The sequence below is a fragment of the Opisthocomus hoazin genome, chromosome 14, assembly GCF_030867145.1.
Source record: "Opisthocomus hoazin isolate bOpiHoa1 chromosome 14, bOpiHoa1.hap1, whole genome shotgun sequence".
NCBI classification, from domain to species: Eukaryota; Metazoa; Chordata; class Aves; order Opisthocomiformes; family Opisthocomidae; genus Opisthocomus; species Opisthocomus hoazin.
This window is the reverse complement of record NC_134427.1, coordinates 10,947,016-10,962,425: the sequence shown is the minus strand read 5'-3', so window position 1 is coordinate 10,962,425 and position 15,410 is coordinate 10,947,016. Positions and strand designations below refer to the sequence as shown.

The window sequence follows — 15,410 nt, the reverse complement described above, 5'->3', positions numbered from 1 at the left end:
AGGAGTAGCCATAGCAACATCACCCTGCCAACCTCACCACCTCCACTGCCTCCGTGTCCCCAGCACCCTGTTCCTCTCACCCTCCCTCGCACCTCCCCAGGGAACATCTAGGGCTGCAGCCATTTCCCACGAAGCAACCCGTGTTTGGCTTCCCACCTGCCCCCTTGAAATGCTCCCTCCTTCCTTCCAGTCATGCCTGCCCACTGCTCATCAATCCAGCCCGGACCCCCATGGCCTCCCCAAGGCTCTTTCCTCCACCCACCCCCCATGCCCCAAGAGACAGGAGCCCCAAATCCAGCAGCATCTGAAGGTGTGGCGAAGGCTGGTGCTTCCACCAAGATGTGCCGCCCTGTGCCCACCTACTCCAGGTAATTCCCCGGCTCACGGGAGGAACTATATAACAAGCAATGTTTGTGCGTGGAAGAACACTGCCTTCGGTGAGGCGCTCAGTGCCGAAGACAGGCAGGGTGGACCTGCCCCCCTCCTCCACCTGCCTGGTCATGAAACACTGTGGGGGGCCACGCAAGCCTGGCGTGCTCCAGGCACTTGCAGGTGGTCAGGGACTCATTGCGATGCTGCTGTAACCCCACTCTGCACCCTCCCGACCCCCCAGGAAGGGAGAAAGAGACCGCAGGAAGGAGGGACAGCAGGACACCACACTTCTGGCCACGCAGGGCCAGCAAACCTGGGGCAGCTCTAGGGGTGGAGGGCACTGCCCAACCACACGCTGGGACATGGGCATCTCCTCTCACGGCTGGGGAACTGCCCTGCCCCAGGCCCTTTCCCCAGCCGTGAGAGGAGACGCCCATGCCCCAGCCACCCCAAACGCACATGAAAATGCTGGCGAGACCCTTGCAAGCCTCATGGGGGACACCGGTCTGGCCACTGTGCCCGACACCATGGACCTTGGGGTGAACTAAGCCACAAGGCTGGACGTTCCCTGCAGGAGGGAAAGGTGCTGGCTGCTGCCGGACCCTCAGCGCAGGGAGCAGCACTGGAGAAAGGTCTCGGGTACGGCTCAGCGCTCCTCTCCCAAGAGCCCGTGGGCGTCACTGTGCAGGGGAGAGGAGGGGTTTGAGTGCTCTGCTCCTCCAGCGCTGCACATCAGGGATGCTTCCCTGGATCACGCTGCCATTCCTCCCCCAAAGCCGCGAGTCCTCCTCTCACCCCAGTCTGGCAGGGGAGGATTTGAATCCCCCATCAGCAAGCGAGGGGGGACGAGGAGGGCACAGGACCAGCCAGAGGGACGGCGATGGGAACAATGGAGGACAGCAATGACAGCAAGCGCAGGAAGCGGGGACTAACGAACAGGGAACAGGGATAGATAAGGGAGAAGAAATGTAAGGGATCTCAGAACGGAGAAGAAAAGCAAAGCAAAATGAAATGAGAAACGCAGAGCTCAGAGATTTCCTCCCTCCCTCCTTCCGAGTCAGGATTAGGGGTTCTCAGTTACTGGCACTGCCTGAGCAAGCTAATTTGTGTCCTAGGGAAGGGGAGAGGCAGGAGGAGAGAACCGACGGGGCACCGGAGGTGCGGGCTGATGTTGGGACCATGCCATGTGTTGGGCAGCACGTGTGGGCACATCTCACACGCTGCGGAGCTGCGCACAGGGTCTGCGAGGACACATGATGTCAGAGGACATACACCAGCATATGCAACCGTGAGCACATTTCCGATGCCAGAGCATCCGCGCACGCGGCTGCATCAGCACACACAGGCAGTGCGCACTCCCCTCTGCTTGCGTGAGGAAGCAAGGGTAGAAAAAAGGCTTAAATGAGAGGTGGCGAAGCTCTCTGGAAGGTGAACAGATCCCTGCTTTCCCAGTGAAACCTCCTGGCCCACACACCCCTTCCCATTTCTGCTGCTGGAAAGTGCTTCCAGGGACAGGGAGCTCATTTAAAGGGGCAGCCCTGAAAAATGGCAGCTCTGCCTCTAGCCAAGGCTCTTGAGGACGCGGAGGCTGTCTCCTCAGCTCCTGCAAAGGAGCTCAGCTTCACATCTGCAGCATCCAGCCAAATCTACCCAGACCCCAACATCTCCCAGCCTCCTAGAGCCAAACCCATCTGCCTGGGCACAAGCCATGCCCAGCTGTTTGCATTTTACCACCTTTTGTCTCTCTGCCCACTACTGGACTGGGAAGAACATGGATTCCTGATGGATCAGGCACTGGGCACCCTCGGATCAGAAGAGGAGCATTGCTGAGGTATTTGCTGCACAGCTTTACTCACTGCATACATTTGCTACAGGCAGCGGACATACCTCACACACCATATCCTGCATGCAGACCCCTCTATGCTCATGTAGCCTCACACACTGGCATCCTCTCTTACTTGCCATGCCGCGAGGAGCTTTTGATTTTTTTTTTTTTTTTTTTTCATATTCAGAATGGCTAAGGCCGAGCAGAGATTTCCAGTGTGGACCTTCAGAGCAGCCTAAGCCCTGGGGCTCTGTGGCAGCACCACAAAGAAACAATGATTTCTCTTCCACCATTGCAAAAACATGAAAGACTCCCCTGCCCAGCCTGCCACGGCAGCAATGCAGCTGGCATCGCTTCCTTCCCAGCCTGCTCGCATTCGTCTTACCAGGAACCCTGGGCCGGACTTTTCATGCAAGCAGGAGTGGAAATGAGGGAGCAGACATGCTTCAATTCCCTGCTCCTACCCAGCTCCCCGAGCCTGCTGCTCTGGATAGAGCGAAGGAAAGAGACAGCAAAGGGAAGATGGAAGAATGCTTGCCAGGAATCAGCAGGCGAGAGAGAGCCGAGGCTGATTTTGATGCAAAGAGTGGCAGAGAGAGAGACAGAAAGCAGGACCAGACTGATAGGAAGGTGGCTGGGTTTTGGGTGCTTTCTGTAACATCATCTGAGCGTATCAGCTTTGAATCTAATTATTTCAACCAGAGCTACAGACTGAGATAGTAATGAAGAAAAAACAGGGGAAGGGAAGAAGAAGGTTGTGTTTTCCGAGAGGAAAGGAGGAGAGAATTCCCATTGATTCCCGTGTGTCTGCCTGCTACAGTGTCTTGAAATAATAATTAGACGGATCAATAAGAAATCATGTGAGGTTTGAAGATAATGAATGAAAGAGGCAGAAGAAGTAAATTGAAATGCCTTTCTCTAAAGCAGGGTAAATTGTTTTTCAGGCAGGGTCTAGCCTCCATTTTAATGCTTTGCAAACAGATCCAACCATTTTCTCAGCTAGCTTGTGGGTTCAAAACAAGACTGGTCTCTCCATTTAGGGGAGAAAGAGAGACACAGCCTGAGAATGGGTCCTGGAGGAGAACACGAATAAAACGAATCTGTGTGGGAAGAAATGGAGGCAGTGAAATGGGGCAGAATGCACACAGCATGCCAGCGACCAGAGCAGGGTTACGTAATAATCTCGGGGAGCAGGGACGTAGCAGCAGAGCGAGAAAACCACAACTTGAAGGAGAGCAGGTGCCAGTTTGGGAGCGCTGGCAAGCGGCACCGTGAGCCCATGAGGCTGCCCGGCAAGCAGCGTGCCCCGCGCTGGCTAAGCACGGGACGATGGGACGCCCTCAACACTGCCAGGGCTTCGGGCAACGGCATCGCAAGCGGCAAAGACCTCGGGTAGGGCGACCAAAAAACATCACGCCTGATGCCCACCTTGTGCCAAGCGAGACCTGGCTGGCCCAGCTCGGCCCCAGCAAGGCGGCTCCAACGCAGGTGGGCAAGACCGCGGCGTCCAGCCCGCGTGGCGGCGATGCCAACCCGAGCCACGCCGGCGGCCAGCCCAAGCCATGACGAAGACCAACCACGCCGCCGCCGGCATCCAGCCCCAGCAACGCCAGCACCCAACCCGGGCGCCCGCGACACCCCGGGGCGACGCTGCACCCTGCCGCGACCCCGCCGCCCTCCCGCCCCGTCCCGTCCCGCACCGCGGAGCCGCTGCCCGGGGCTGGCCCGTACCTGCTCGTACCAGTCGCGGCTCGAACACGTGCACTCAGGCCACCAGCCCGGGCCGCTCCCGTTCACCTTGGGCGCGCTCTTCCCCGGCGGCGGCGGCGGCTTCAGCGCGGCGGGGTCGCGGGCGGGGGGCCCCAGCTTGGCTTTGCCGCGGGCGGCGGGCGCGGCCCCCCCGGGCGCGGGCAGGGTCTGCGAGCCGTAGCCGCCGTAGCCGTACTGCTCGTGCTGCCACTCGCCGTAGGAGGGGGGCTCCATGCGCCGCAGGGCCGCCATCCGCGTCACCTCGTAGCACTCGGGGCACTTGCAGCAGTGGTGGTGCTTGTGCATCGCTGCCCTCACACCATAGAGCCGGCAGCGAGGGCGGGAGGCAGGGAGGCGGCGCGGAGGGAGGAGGGACGGGCGGGCGGAGGGAGGGAGGGACGCTCGAGGGGCGGCAGAGGCCCCCGCCCCGCGGGCGGGAGGAGGAGGAAGAGGAGCAGGAGGAGGGGGACGGGGGACACGGAGGGGGGGGGACACGGGTGTCACAGCGCGGCGATCTCCGCGGGGGCGCTCAGCCCCGGTGCCGCTCCCGGCGCGAGGCAACGGCCCCGCCCCGCCCCGCTGCGCGCGGCGGCTCGGGAGCGCGGAACGCGGCACCTGCGGCGGCGCGAGGCTGCCCCCGCCTCCCCCCGCCCCGGCGGCCAATCCGCGCCGGCGGAGCTTCCGCGCCCCGCCCCGCCCCGCCCCGCCCCGGCCGGGGCCGCTCCGGGGACGCGGGTTCGGGACCCGCCTGCCGCCCCCGCCGCGCACCGGAGGAACCCGGAGGCGGGTCCCCACGGCCGGGCGCACCGGGCAGCTGCCGCGCAGCTCTGCTCCCCCGGGCAGCCGTGCCAGCTCTGTGGATGGCACCGAGAGCGTGAGGCCATCAGCTGTGGGCCGCACCGGAGCGCGAAATCGTTGTTCCAGACCCGAACCACGGTCCCTGGCCTGGCAGCAGCATCTCTGCAGCGCGCCCGCGTCAGCCGCGCTGGAAGTGTCACCACGCTCTCCGGCACAGCAGCCCGGGGGTGCTGCCATTGCCCACGGAGCCACGGGTGGCTTGCGGTCGGAGAAACCCCCGGGGCCTTCCGCCTGCTGCCCTCAGGGGATGGTAAAGGCAGGGCAGGAATGCCTGCTGCTGCAGCAGGGCAAGGGCGCTGCGGCCAGCGCAGCTCGGGCAGCCCCTCGCCCCTTGCACTGAAGTGCCAGACTGGAAGAAGGTCAGAAGAGAGTCACTCGGGCAAACTGAAGGGTAGAAATAAAAAACATTACAAAAGATCCACATCTGAGCAGTTAGAACCTGAATCCAGCCTCCTAATGCTTAAGGGTTGTAATAAACACTGAGGAGGGTGAAGAATTATTTGAAGAAATGGTACATAAATACATAGAAGAGCGATGAAAGGTGCACAGCTCCCACAGGGTACGGGTAAAGGAACACTCAGAAGGAACACAGAAGCGCACTTGAGTGGGCCTCGAGCCACGAGACGTGGTGGCTCAACACCCCGATTCAGGCTGGAAGATCTGCAGGCTCCTGCTGCCCCGTGCAGCCGGTGCAGTATGGCCCTGCTCACAAGCGGGGCTGTCGGAGGAGGCAGCGCGTGACAGCCGGTCAGACAAACGCCCCTGCCCACTCCTTGTTTCTTGAGCTCTTTAAACTGCAGTACAAAACTACTGCTGCTCTTGGCCACCACAGAGGTGCTTCTGCAGCGTTTGCTCCCAAGTGGTCAAGTGAAGCGGTTGCTTCTGGGCAAAGGGGAGGGGACAGAAGACACCCTGCGATTGGGATCCGCGTTGTCCCCAAGCCCCGTGGTCCCCACCGCGCGGTGCACAGCCTGTCCTCTCCAGCACTGCCTGTGCTTCATTGCCCCTGGGCTGCTCAGGTGACCTCCGTCACAGGATGGATGCTACGATCATGTGCTGCTCCACACTTAATGATGCCGTGGAGCAGTGTTGTGGCTCAGATACATTACACTGAAACTTCCCCAGCCGCAAGCTTAGGACAGTCATAATGTTCCTGGCCGAGCAAGTCTGGAGAGCCTGCTGCCGCTACGCTGGCTGAGCACAGCACTGCTGCTGAGCACTCGGAAACAGCTCCGCAGGTGAGCCTCACCCTGCGGCTCCCAGGGGCTCTCGCTGACGAACAGTCAGTTGTGGGACCCGGGTGCGCTGTGGCACTGACCCAGAGATCCAGAGAGGCAGCAAGATGAAGCCAACAGCTGCACGTAAGAAAGCAGTGCTACGCTGCAGAGCTCAGTGCCACAGGGAACTGCAGACCCCAGGAGCTCACTGAGGCAGGGAAGGATTGGATGCCTGCGTGCAAAGCAAGCTTGTTCAGAATTATTTTAATCAATGAAAAATTGTGTTTGTGTGCATGGAAGGAAAGCATGCAGTGTTGGTATTAGCAGAGAACTTTACACTTCAGGCTTTAAGAAATTAGGATCATCTCCACATCTTCTACTGCTCCTTGTGCCATCTCCCAGAGCACACGGTGCTGGCCCTGCAGGAGGACGCTGGGCTGATGAGCCCCGTGCTCTGGGGAGATGCTGTACCTCCTCAACAGCCAGGGTGGACTGGGGGGCTGGGGAATGTAATTCCTGCGGAGAGGGCATCTTGCGGCAGTGAGGGCAGAGGTGGGAATGAGGTGAGGGGCTGGGGGCAGGAATGAAGCTGGGGGAGGGGATTGCTGAACCAAAGCAGAGCCGTAAAACTTGCAGAAACAGGCAGGTGGCCAGTGTCTCCTGCATGACAGCAAAGGACATGAAGTCCATCTTGGCTATCCACTGTCTCCCACCCTGCAGCACCTCTGAGATCTGAGTCACTTCATCAACAAGACGTGCCCAGAACCCGTAACACAACCATAACTAATTACTGCTCCAGCCCAGCTGCAAACCTCCCTCCTGTCGCAGTTCCCACCCTAGGATGGCACGGTTCAGCTGCAGGGACCATGCAATGGGCAGAGTTATGCATGGGAGGGTTACCTTTCTAGACAGCAATCACACGCAAAAAGCTACCCAACGCCCAAAGCGCAGGGCAGGCAGCGGGGTCTGCAGCCACCCAGCTGAGAACGGGGAGGCGGGGGGCACCGGCAGGTAAAGCGCAGCAGGAGCAGGCCATGGGCAGATGAGCGGCAAAGGGAGGGACCAACCGAACTCTGCTCAATCCGTCAGTTGGTTCCTCAGCACGACCACAGCCCCCCATCCAGCACGGATCTGCAATTTGCTGTGTCTGGGGCTTGTGAAATGCAACTCGCACGGGCACGCTGCAGAGCCAGCTGCACAGCCAGTGGGCAAACGGGGCTGGTGGTTCCCCTGAGCGTTGGAGGGTTTGCGCAGTCACGGGTGAGTGGGAAGGGGCAGGATAACGAACATCTCACGCTGAGGCTGTTCCTCCCTGCCACCGGCAGCGATTCACACTGGGAAATGTGCAGCTGGGATAATAATAACCAGGCATACCAAGGGACCGACAGCTCTCGGTGCTCTCAGGGCAGTTGCCAAAGAAATTATTCACCTCCAGGGAAAAAACATTTTCATTCTATTAACGATCCCTGATACACTGCCCAGTGCCACTACGCAGTTCCCATGTCCTCACTTGTGGCAGCAACAGTGTGAGGGTCTTCAATAAACACTACCAGCTGCTTTCTGCAGTTGAAATTACAGCGAGCTAAATGTCTTCCATGGCAGCACTGGTGGGGCAAAGGAGCGATGGAGACCTGCGGCAGGTCCCTGCAGCAGAGCCCAGCCTCCCTCCCCGTAACGGAGAGCCTGGAGGCTCTATTTAATAGCAATCAACTGCAGCAGGCTTTATGGATTTCCTGACAGCCTCATAACGCCCACAGCCGCTCTCCCCATCACCCGTCAGAGAGGCTCCTGCCTTGCGCTGGAGCACTTGAAGCACGGGCTGGCCGTGGGCTGCCTTCCCGTGACACCTCCCTGGGTGCAACGGGGGAAGCTTTGCTGCTGCATGGGCATGGCAATTACAGCACTGCCGTGTCTTGTGGTCTCTGGGAGCCCAGCCCTTGTGTGTGTCTCATTTCCTTTAGAATAAAGCACAGTTTCAGCCTGAAGGAACAGAGGGAAGTTTTGAAAATGGGACGAGGGCACAACTTCACCACTCCAAGTCAGAGTCAGAGCAAGGTATTTCAAAGTCTCCTGTCTTTAAGAGAATCGGTTGATATTTTTTTGGTCCTGTACCTTGATCTCCAGCTGGTTTTGCCTAGCTTGACCCCACCAGACATGCTGCCTCCCTGCATCTTTCACTAGTCCCAAGCTGTCCCTGTGTATGCTTACAAACTCAGACTTAGTGGCAGTCAAACACACCCCGCTTGTGCTGTACAAGGCTGTTGGAAGTCTCCTGGCTGGCCCTGCCTAAGCCGACGTCACCTTGGGGCCACAAAGCCCCACGAGTCCACTCTGGTGGGCTCCCCACCGGGAGCCACCCCTGCAGGAACCATTCCCATCCTCAGAGTGGGTCAACATGTGGCTCTGAAAGTGCTGCAAGGCCTCAGCACCACCCTGCTCGGACCTGGAGCTGCCCTCTGGGCAGCAGAGACCTGCCCAGAGGGACCTTTCCCCACATCCAGGGCCCAGGGATCCCCCTGCCTTGATTATTCCCACCCTGTGTGGGGGGCAAGAAGGTGAGCTCCGTGGGTCCACACATTGTGTCTTTCATCGGGCCAGCCCTGCTCCAGTCTGCCCCTTCCAGACAGAGCCAAACCCACTCAGCAGCTCCCACCGACCCCAGCCAGTGGCTCGAGGGGATACTGGTGCCCCAGAACACAGTTTCTGGCGCTGGAACCTGCCCAGCCTCGGGGAGAAAAACGAATGCTGGTGCCCCTGGGGGCTCCGGGCACCCGCCGAGGACGGGAGGTGGGCGCCCCGCTGCTCCCGGCGCTCCCTCCTGCCACTGCCCGTCCCCTTTAAGGGACAAAGCGCTGCTCGGAAATTTCTGAATGGCTGTCCCCGCCCCCGGCCCGCCTGCGGGCCGCTCGGCCAATCAGCGCGCGTGCCGCAGGGCCGCAGCCGGCTCACGGGCCGCTCTTAAAGGCGCAGTGTCACCACCCGCCCGTCCCCAATGCCGCCTGCACACCCGGAGAAGGCACGACTGTTTCGGAAGCCCCGGGGGGACCTTCACAGCGGGTGCCAGCCCTGGGGTGAGGAGGTGCTTCTGAGGCACGGGCATGGGCACACCCGTACACACGTCTTCCTCACGAGCGACACACCAGCAACACCAGCCCTGGGTGACAGATCGACGTCAAAGCACGATGTGCCGCTTCCCTCACCCTGGCTTCGGGGCTTGGTTTGGACGTGGGACGGTCGAGTCCCAGGACTGGGCATCCACGGGGGCCAGAGCGCGCAGCTGAGTTGAACTTCACCCCAAAGGCAGCCAGGCCACGGGCTCTGCCACTGAGCCACGGCGTGGTGAGAGCAGGCAGCTGGGAGAGTGATTTCACCACCACGCTCTTATTCCGAACCAGAGCGGTAACGCTGGGGTGCTCCCACAGCAGTGGAGCCCCAAAACTTACAACCCCCCCCTCCAAAAACACCCCTCGAGATTCAGCTATGCAAAATCTACCACCGCACAGAGCGGAAAGAGCCATGCAGTACGTGCCAGAGCTTGCCCCTGGCTTCAGCAATGAATCCAGCTCCAGGACCAGCCTGTGCCCCATCGCTTGCTCTGCCATAGCTCCTCCCACAGCCTGCTGTGAAATGACCCGGTCCAAAAATACCCCTTAAAAGTGGGGGAGAGCCCGGCAAGACATTGCCACGCGCAGGTGGGAAGCTGGTTGTGAGACTGGGGAAGCGACGCCGGCCAGCCGTGACGCTCTCCATGCCAGTGCTCCGGGCACAGGCGCTGGTGTGCCCGAGCGGTGCCAGCCCCGAGAGCTATCCAGGCCACAGACAGCAGGAGGCCTTTGCCTGAGTCTCAATACTTGGAATAATTTTTAGGTGTGATGCCAGCGAGGCTCCTGCAAGGTGCTTTGTACCTGCAGGCTGCCGGGCTCTGGCGGGCGCTGTGCTGGAGCAAACCCTCACTTCCTGCAGCAGGGCACGAGGTTGGCTTGAAACGCTTGCACCGCACAGTCTAACCCCCCAGAGCGGGCAGAGAGAAGCTAGAGGAGGCAGCACACAGCAGAGAGCACCTTTCAAAGGCCTCACACTCGGATTCACAAGAGGGATGATTCCCAAACCCACACTCATCCACTGTCCTTCTTCCCCTGCAACTCCTCGAGCTCCTACCAGTGCTGAGGATAATGGATCTCTCAGCGTAGCTTGATACTGATCCTCCAAATCCTGAAGACTAAAAACCTTCACGAGCAGTTATCGTGGCTGCCCTATTTATAACAGTGCCGGTATTGCCTCTGCCACCAGAATCCTGATTTCTGTCCAGCTCGATGCCATTAAAATGCAGCGATGTTCCCCCAGCTCCAGCGCTCCAGATAGAAGGCAGCTGGCCTGCCGCGCTCTGCCTTCAAGCTTGGTTTGTTTCTTTAAAAAATGGCAAGGAGAGCCTGTTTGTTTTGCAGAAACGCACCCGGGAGATTTGTCCTCAGCCTCCCGAGATGCTGGGGTGCCTGTGAGGGGGAGCAGAGCATGGATGGGTGAAGGTCAGGTGGCAAATCCTGTGCCATGGGTATGGGGGCTCCGCACTTTGAGAGCACCTGGTTGGTCTGTGCTACAGGAGACGGCTCCAACGCTTCACTTCGGTTGCAGCAGGAACGTGGTCAGTGGTCAGTCATCCAGCAAGGCAAAGCAGGAAAGGAGGGACCTGGGTGCTGCTGTGGGGACCCTGCACCAAGGCTGCACCAGCTTGTTTCGGAAATTTGATGAGCAAAGCAGACAGAGACCCAGCATGGACAGTGCGGCAGCTCACTGAGCTCCTGGCCAAGGCACTGATGGGGCTGGCCCCTGTTCAGTCCCCATCCTGCTGAGATGCCAGTGAATGGTCTCAGTTCTTGCTTTCAGAGCTACACGTGAAACCCACCAGTGTGAACCTCCTTGCGCAAGTCGCCCCAGCAGCTGTGCTCCCCTGGGGATGGCAGACGTGCACCAGACGGAGGCAAACGAAGCTGGAGCATGAGTCTGGAGGGAGGATGGATGGACTCCAGGCTCGGTCTGGATAATTCTGGAGTGTGGCCATCTGTGGAACTTCCCAAAGCCTCCCTTTCCGCCACTGCAGTGGGAGTGCGACACACACACCATCGCAAAACAACTTCAAAACAGTGGCGATGACTTGGATGAACGGACGGACCAACAGCCCTATGGCCGGCAGGGCTTTCCTACGCTGCGCGGCCAGAAAAGGGTCTGCCAAGGATCTTCCTTTTGCTGCTAGTTTTAGACAGAAAGTCCCAGAACAGAGTAGGACCAGGTGGCCACGCATGAGCCTTTGGTTTGACAGCCTGGTGGCCCTATTGAATTCTTCCTCCTTTGCTGAAGCTGTATATTGAGCTGGGAGAACTGAGGTCTAAGCACATCCTTATTTATCTCTGCAGCAGGAATAGGAATAGCAAGAGCCTCTATAAAGCTGAGGTCATTCAACCCCAAAATGCCCACTGAAGATCTTACTGACACAGCCCGTGCCGTCCCCTCTTTGAGTCGCAGCATCCTGGCGACTAGGGCAGCTGGCTGCCCAGCCGGGTGTCCATGCTGTGCAGGGCTGATGTGTGGTTCAGTCTGAGCGCGTTACTGCAGACAGACACCCTCTTGGCTTCAGTACTTTGTCTTTCGAGCCTGTGTCTGAAATGTCAAAACACCAAACTGCTGGAGAGCATCTGAACGCAGAGCCTTGAAGTGACCTCCAGGTACAAGGCAGCCCAAGTTGACACTGGGGCATCAGCTGGAGCCTCTGGGCTGTGGGCTGCTGCTTTTCTTCTCTGCTTCTCTGAAATTAAACTTGCTCTCCAAGGTACATGGGGATGCAATGGGGAGGGAGGGTCTCTCCGGGAGCTGGTTGCTCCTCCGCTCCCACTGTTTGAGCGTTGGCCACTTCCCCATATTTTGGGGTTGTGGCGCTGATGCTGCCAGGCTTGAGCCGAGATGAAGCAGTGGCCAGTCTGGCCTGCAGTGATGGCTTTGGCTGCCTGCCCAGCCAGTCCACAGAGAGGACACGGGGTGGTGGGGACAGCAGGGCACGTGCAACCAAGCAACCTCATGGGGGGCTTCTTGGGGAGGCTGCATTCGCTGTCAGACATTCGCCCGCGTCAGGGATCTGCTTTATTTCCCCGATGCTCTTTCCAATAGCTAACAGCTACTTGGCGTGTCCACTCTCACACACCCTGCAGAGAAAATGAAGAGCAGTGGGGCTGCAGCCAGGGCAGGGGGGAGTGGGGGGCTTGCAGTAGGAATTTCTGCAGCTGCAGCATCCCCCCCACGCCAGTCTCATCCCAACCCGCTGCGGGTGCCCAGAGCCGCTCCTGCCAGGCAAAGGTGCAGAGCACAGGAACGCCCTTCTCTTTGGCCAAAGGCAGATCAGGAAAGAGGAAAAAGCACTTGAGAGAAAGATGGGGGAAGCAGACAGCTGGTCGCCACGCTGGCGGCACAGCCTGCCTCTCTCTGCCAAACCCCCCAGGGAGCTCCACGAACCCTCTCGGCACTTGAGCTGTGGGTTATAGAGCAGACGGATGCAGCTTCTCCAGCGGCAGGTGCAGCAGGGAGGGCTCCTAATGCCCCGCCGGGCCTTTCTGCAGAGCTGGGCTGTGTCTCCCTGGGACGCAGGGAGGGAAGGGGACATTTTTGGCGTCAGCCCGGCAGGGCTAAAGCACAGCCTGCACCTGGCATGCTGCGGGCACGCTCAGTGGCATCCCACGCACCCACAGCCTGCGGGAGCGGCAGCAGCCCCTGCCAGTGAGGTTTCCTAGTCACCGGCGATTTCAGAGCGTGCACAGAATGTCTGTCCTCTGAAGCAGCCTCGCTCGCTCTCTCCATCACATTAGGACCTGCTGTTGCCCCGTGTCAGCTGTCGGGCTGAGCAAGGACAGATCTGTGGCATTGGCGTCAGGCAGCGAAGCAACAAAACCCTTGGCAGGCAGGAGGGAGGGAGGGATGCACGGGCAGGTGACCATGGGAGGGCTGGCACGGCACTGGCGTGGTGACAGGGATGAAGTCAGAGTGGCTGCAGAGCCATGCTGGTAGGCAGGAGAGGGTGGTAAGGGAAGAGCAGCGCTTCCTCGCAGGCGCAGAGCTTCTGCTCATCAGTGGCATTGTTCCTCTTCCATTTATCTTTCCAGCTGGCTGCTCTCTGCTCCCCACACAGAGGATGGGAATGGCATTTACTGAGAGCAGCAGCCATGCTGCCCGCCTGTGAGCGCAGGTAAGCAGCACCGGCACGGGATCATCCTCGTGGGTCTTCCCGCTGCAGACGCACACAAGCCCTGAGCAGCCCTGCTAAGGCAACTGCGGGGCCCAGGGAAAGGTTGAAATGGAGTATTTGGCAAATAAAACCGTACAAACCGCAGGGCTCAGGTAGGATTGTGCCTCTGAGCACCTCAACAGGACGTTTCAGCTGGCCGAGTCCCTTTGCTTTTGCCCCGTTGAGGGCTGAACACCCGCTTTCCAACGGAGGGATGGTGTCAGCCCACCAAGCCTTGCTGTCAGGAAGCACATGTTGCTGCTGTATTTATCAGTCCCACTTCCTTTGCAGCAGCCATTTGCACACTGCAGGGCTACTCAGAGTGCACACGCATCCTTGCCAGCAGACAGAAAATTTCCTGTTCCTGGAAGCACTTGTGCGGAGAGGCAATTTATTTCTCGTGCGTCTTCGTGGCTAAAGCAGGTTACGGTGGCTTTTGCTCTGCTATCACCGCCGGTGAGAGCTGCAGGCAGGGGAGAGGACAAAGCCAGGACAACAGAAAACTTATTTACATTGACGGATGTGATAAGAGAATTGCACTTACTTCAGGCAGGACAAGCCAGTTCATCATCTTGTCTTTTATCAGTGGCAGGGTGTCCACTAGAGCTCTTGTTCCTGGGCTGACAGCACTGGGGGGTGGGGAGGCCGCTGCTCTGCCCTGCAGCTGGTGCCCTCCCACCCTAGAATGAAATATCACCTATTATAAAAGCTTCCCTGGTTCTTCCAAGTGCCATTTGCCATCTCAAGTGTTTCCCTGAAACCCGTTTTGGAAATGCCCATGGCAAAAAGCACGTACCAAAGGCTGGGGAGCAAGAAGTCACCGTGGAGGTGGGCAGGACCTGGGTGTGCAGATGTTATCCAGCCCCGATGCTGTCCTGCATGCTGGGGCTGTTGACAACCGACACAGGAGGTGATGCTGGGCAGGAGCTGAGGTGTCCTCAGTGCCTTCATGCAGGAGCGAGGGATGCGAAACAGGGCTGTGCTGGAGTCCATCGGCACAGCCTGCCCCCAGGCACAGCTGATCCCATGTCATGGTCCGGATCGCTGACGCGGGGGACTGCTGGAAACGCTCCTGCTCTGCCAGGGCAAGGCCTGTGTTCAGTGATGAAGATGACAGCTCGGGGAGCAGGATCACCGCCATCTCAAAGGCCCCTGTATCCCAGCACAGTGGCTGCTGCAGGGGAGCAGCACTTGAGCCTGCAGCTCTCCAGCACTGCTTGGTCCCAGTTTCCAGGAAAGCTGCTGGGTCTCCACAGAAAGCTGAGCTTCGGGCAGGACTACAGGCATGGCTAAATCCAGCACTGGACACTACAATCTCGATGGTTTTTCCCCTCCAGGTCTCTGCTCTGTCTGTGGCCAGGCTGTAAAGAGGTCATCCTCTGGGATGAAGGAGGCTGCAGATGAGAGAGCCCTGCCAGAGCACAGCCCTCCCAGAGCCCTGTGCTGCCCACCGGGTCCCCACCACCTTGTCCCTCTTGGGGCAGTGACCCCCTGCTCTGGGCTGGCAGCCGTGGTCCCCATGGATGGGTGACCCTGAAAGCGCCAGTGTCCGGCACTGAGGACCGGCTCCTGACCCGTACCGACACAGGCTAGGAAAGGAGGAGGCTGAAAGTAAAAAAAGCTTCAGAAAAGAATGACAGGAATTATTTCAGGGCTGGAACAACCTGCCTCACACTGAGTGAAGAAGCCAATCTGTTTAGTTTATCTAAGGGAAAGTTAAGAGGGAACTCAGACGCATCTATAAATACCTACATGTTGGGAACATTTCTGATTGCCACAGTCCTTTATCCTAGCAAACAAAGGCAGCAAAATTTCCTGGGGCTGGGAGCTAGAGCGAGAGAAATCCAGGCGAACAGCAAAGTGCAGATTTTTAATGGGAAGGATAAATAACCATCAGGCCAGCCAGGCTAGGGACACAGCAGATTCCCCGTTGCATGAAGTCTTAAAATCAAAGCTACGTGGCTGCTGCTAAAGGAGATATTGCAACTCAGCCAGGCATTTGGGGCTGGATGCAAGAGCCGCTGTACTCCACACCCTGGGACAGTCAGCAATAAAATCCCTTAAAATCTGACTGTTCCCAACTGAGCAGGCTCTCAGCCCTCATGGGTTTTTCCCCGTGACT

General features: G+C 58.9%; 1 protein-coding gene across 8 annotated transcripts in view; it reads right to left on the bottom strand.

Annotated features, from left to right (window-relative positions):
* Positions 1-15,410, bottom strand: part of DLG3 (discs large MAGUK scaffold protein 3) — a 78,045-nt gene that overhangs the window by 50,172 nt on the left and 12,463 nt on the right. For 4 of the 8 annotated variants that reach the window (XM_075435292.1, XM_075435295.1, XM_075435294.1 and 1 more), the window contains exon 1: positions 3,929-4,397. The exons of 3 other annotated variants lie outside the window; for them this stretch is intronic. In XM_075435292.1, the coding sequence (XP_075291407.1) occupies positions 3,929-4,252 (324 nt within the window). In that variant the 5' untranslated portion in view covers positions 4,253-4,397. Of the gene's footprint in view, positions 1-3,928; positions 4,398-15,410 lie in introns of those variants that run through there. One more of the 8 variants, XM_075435293.1, reaches the window with a different exon arrangement.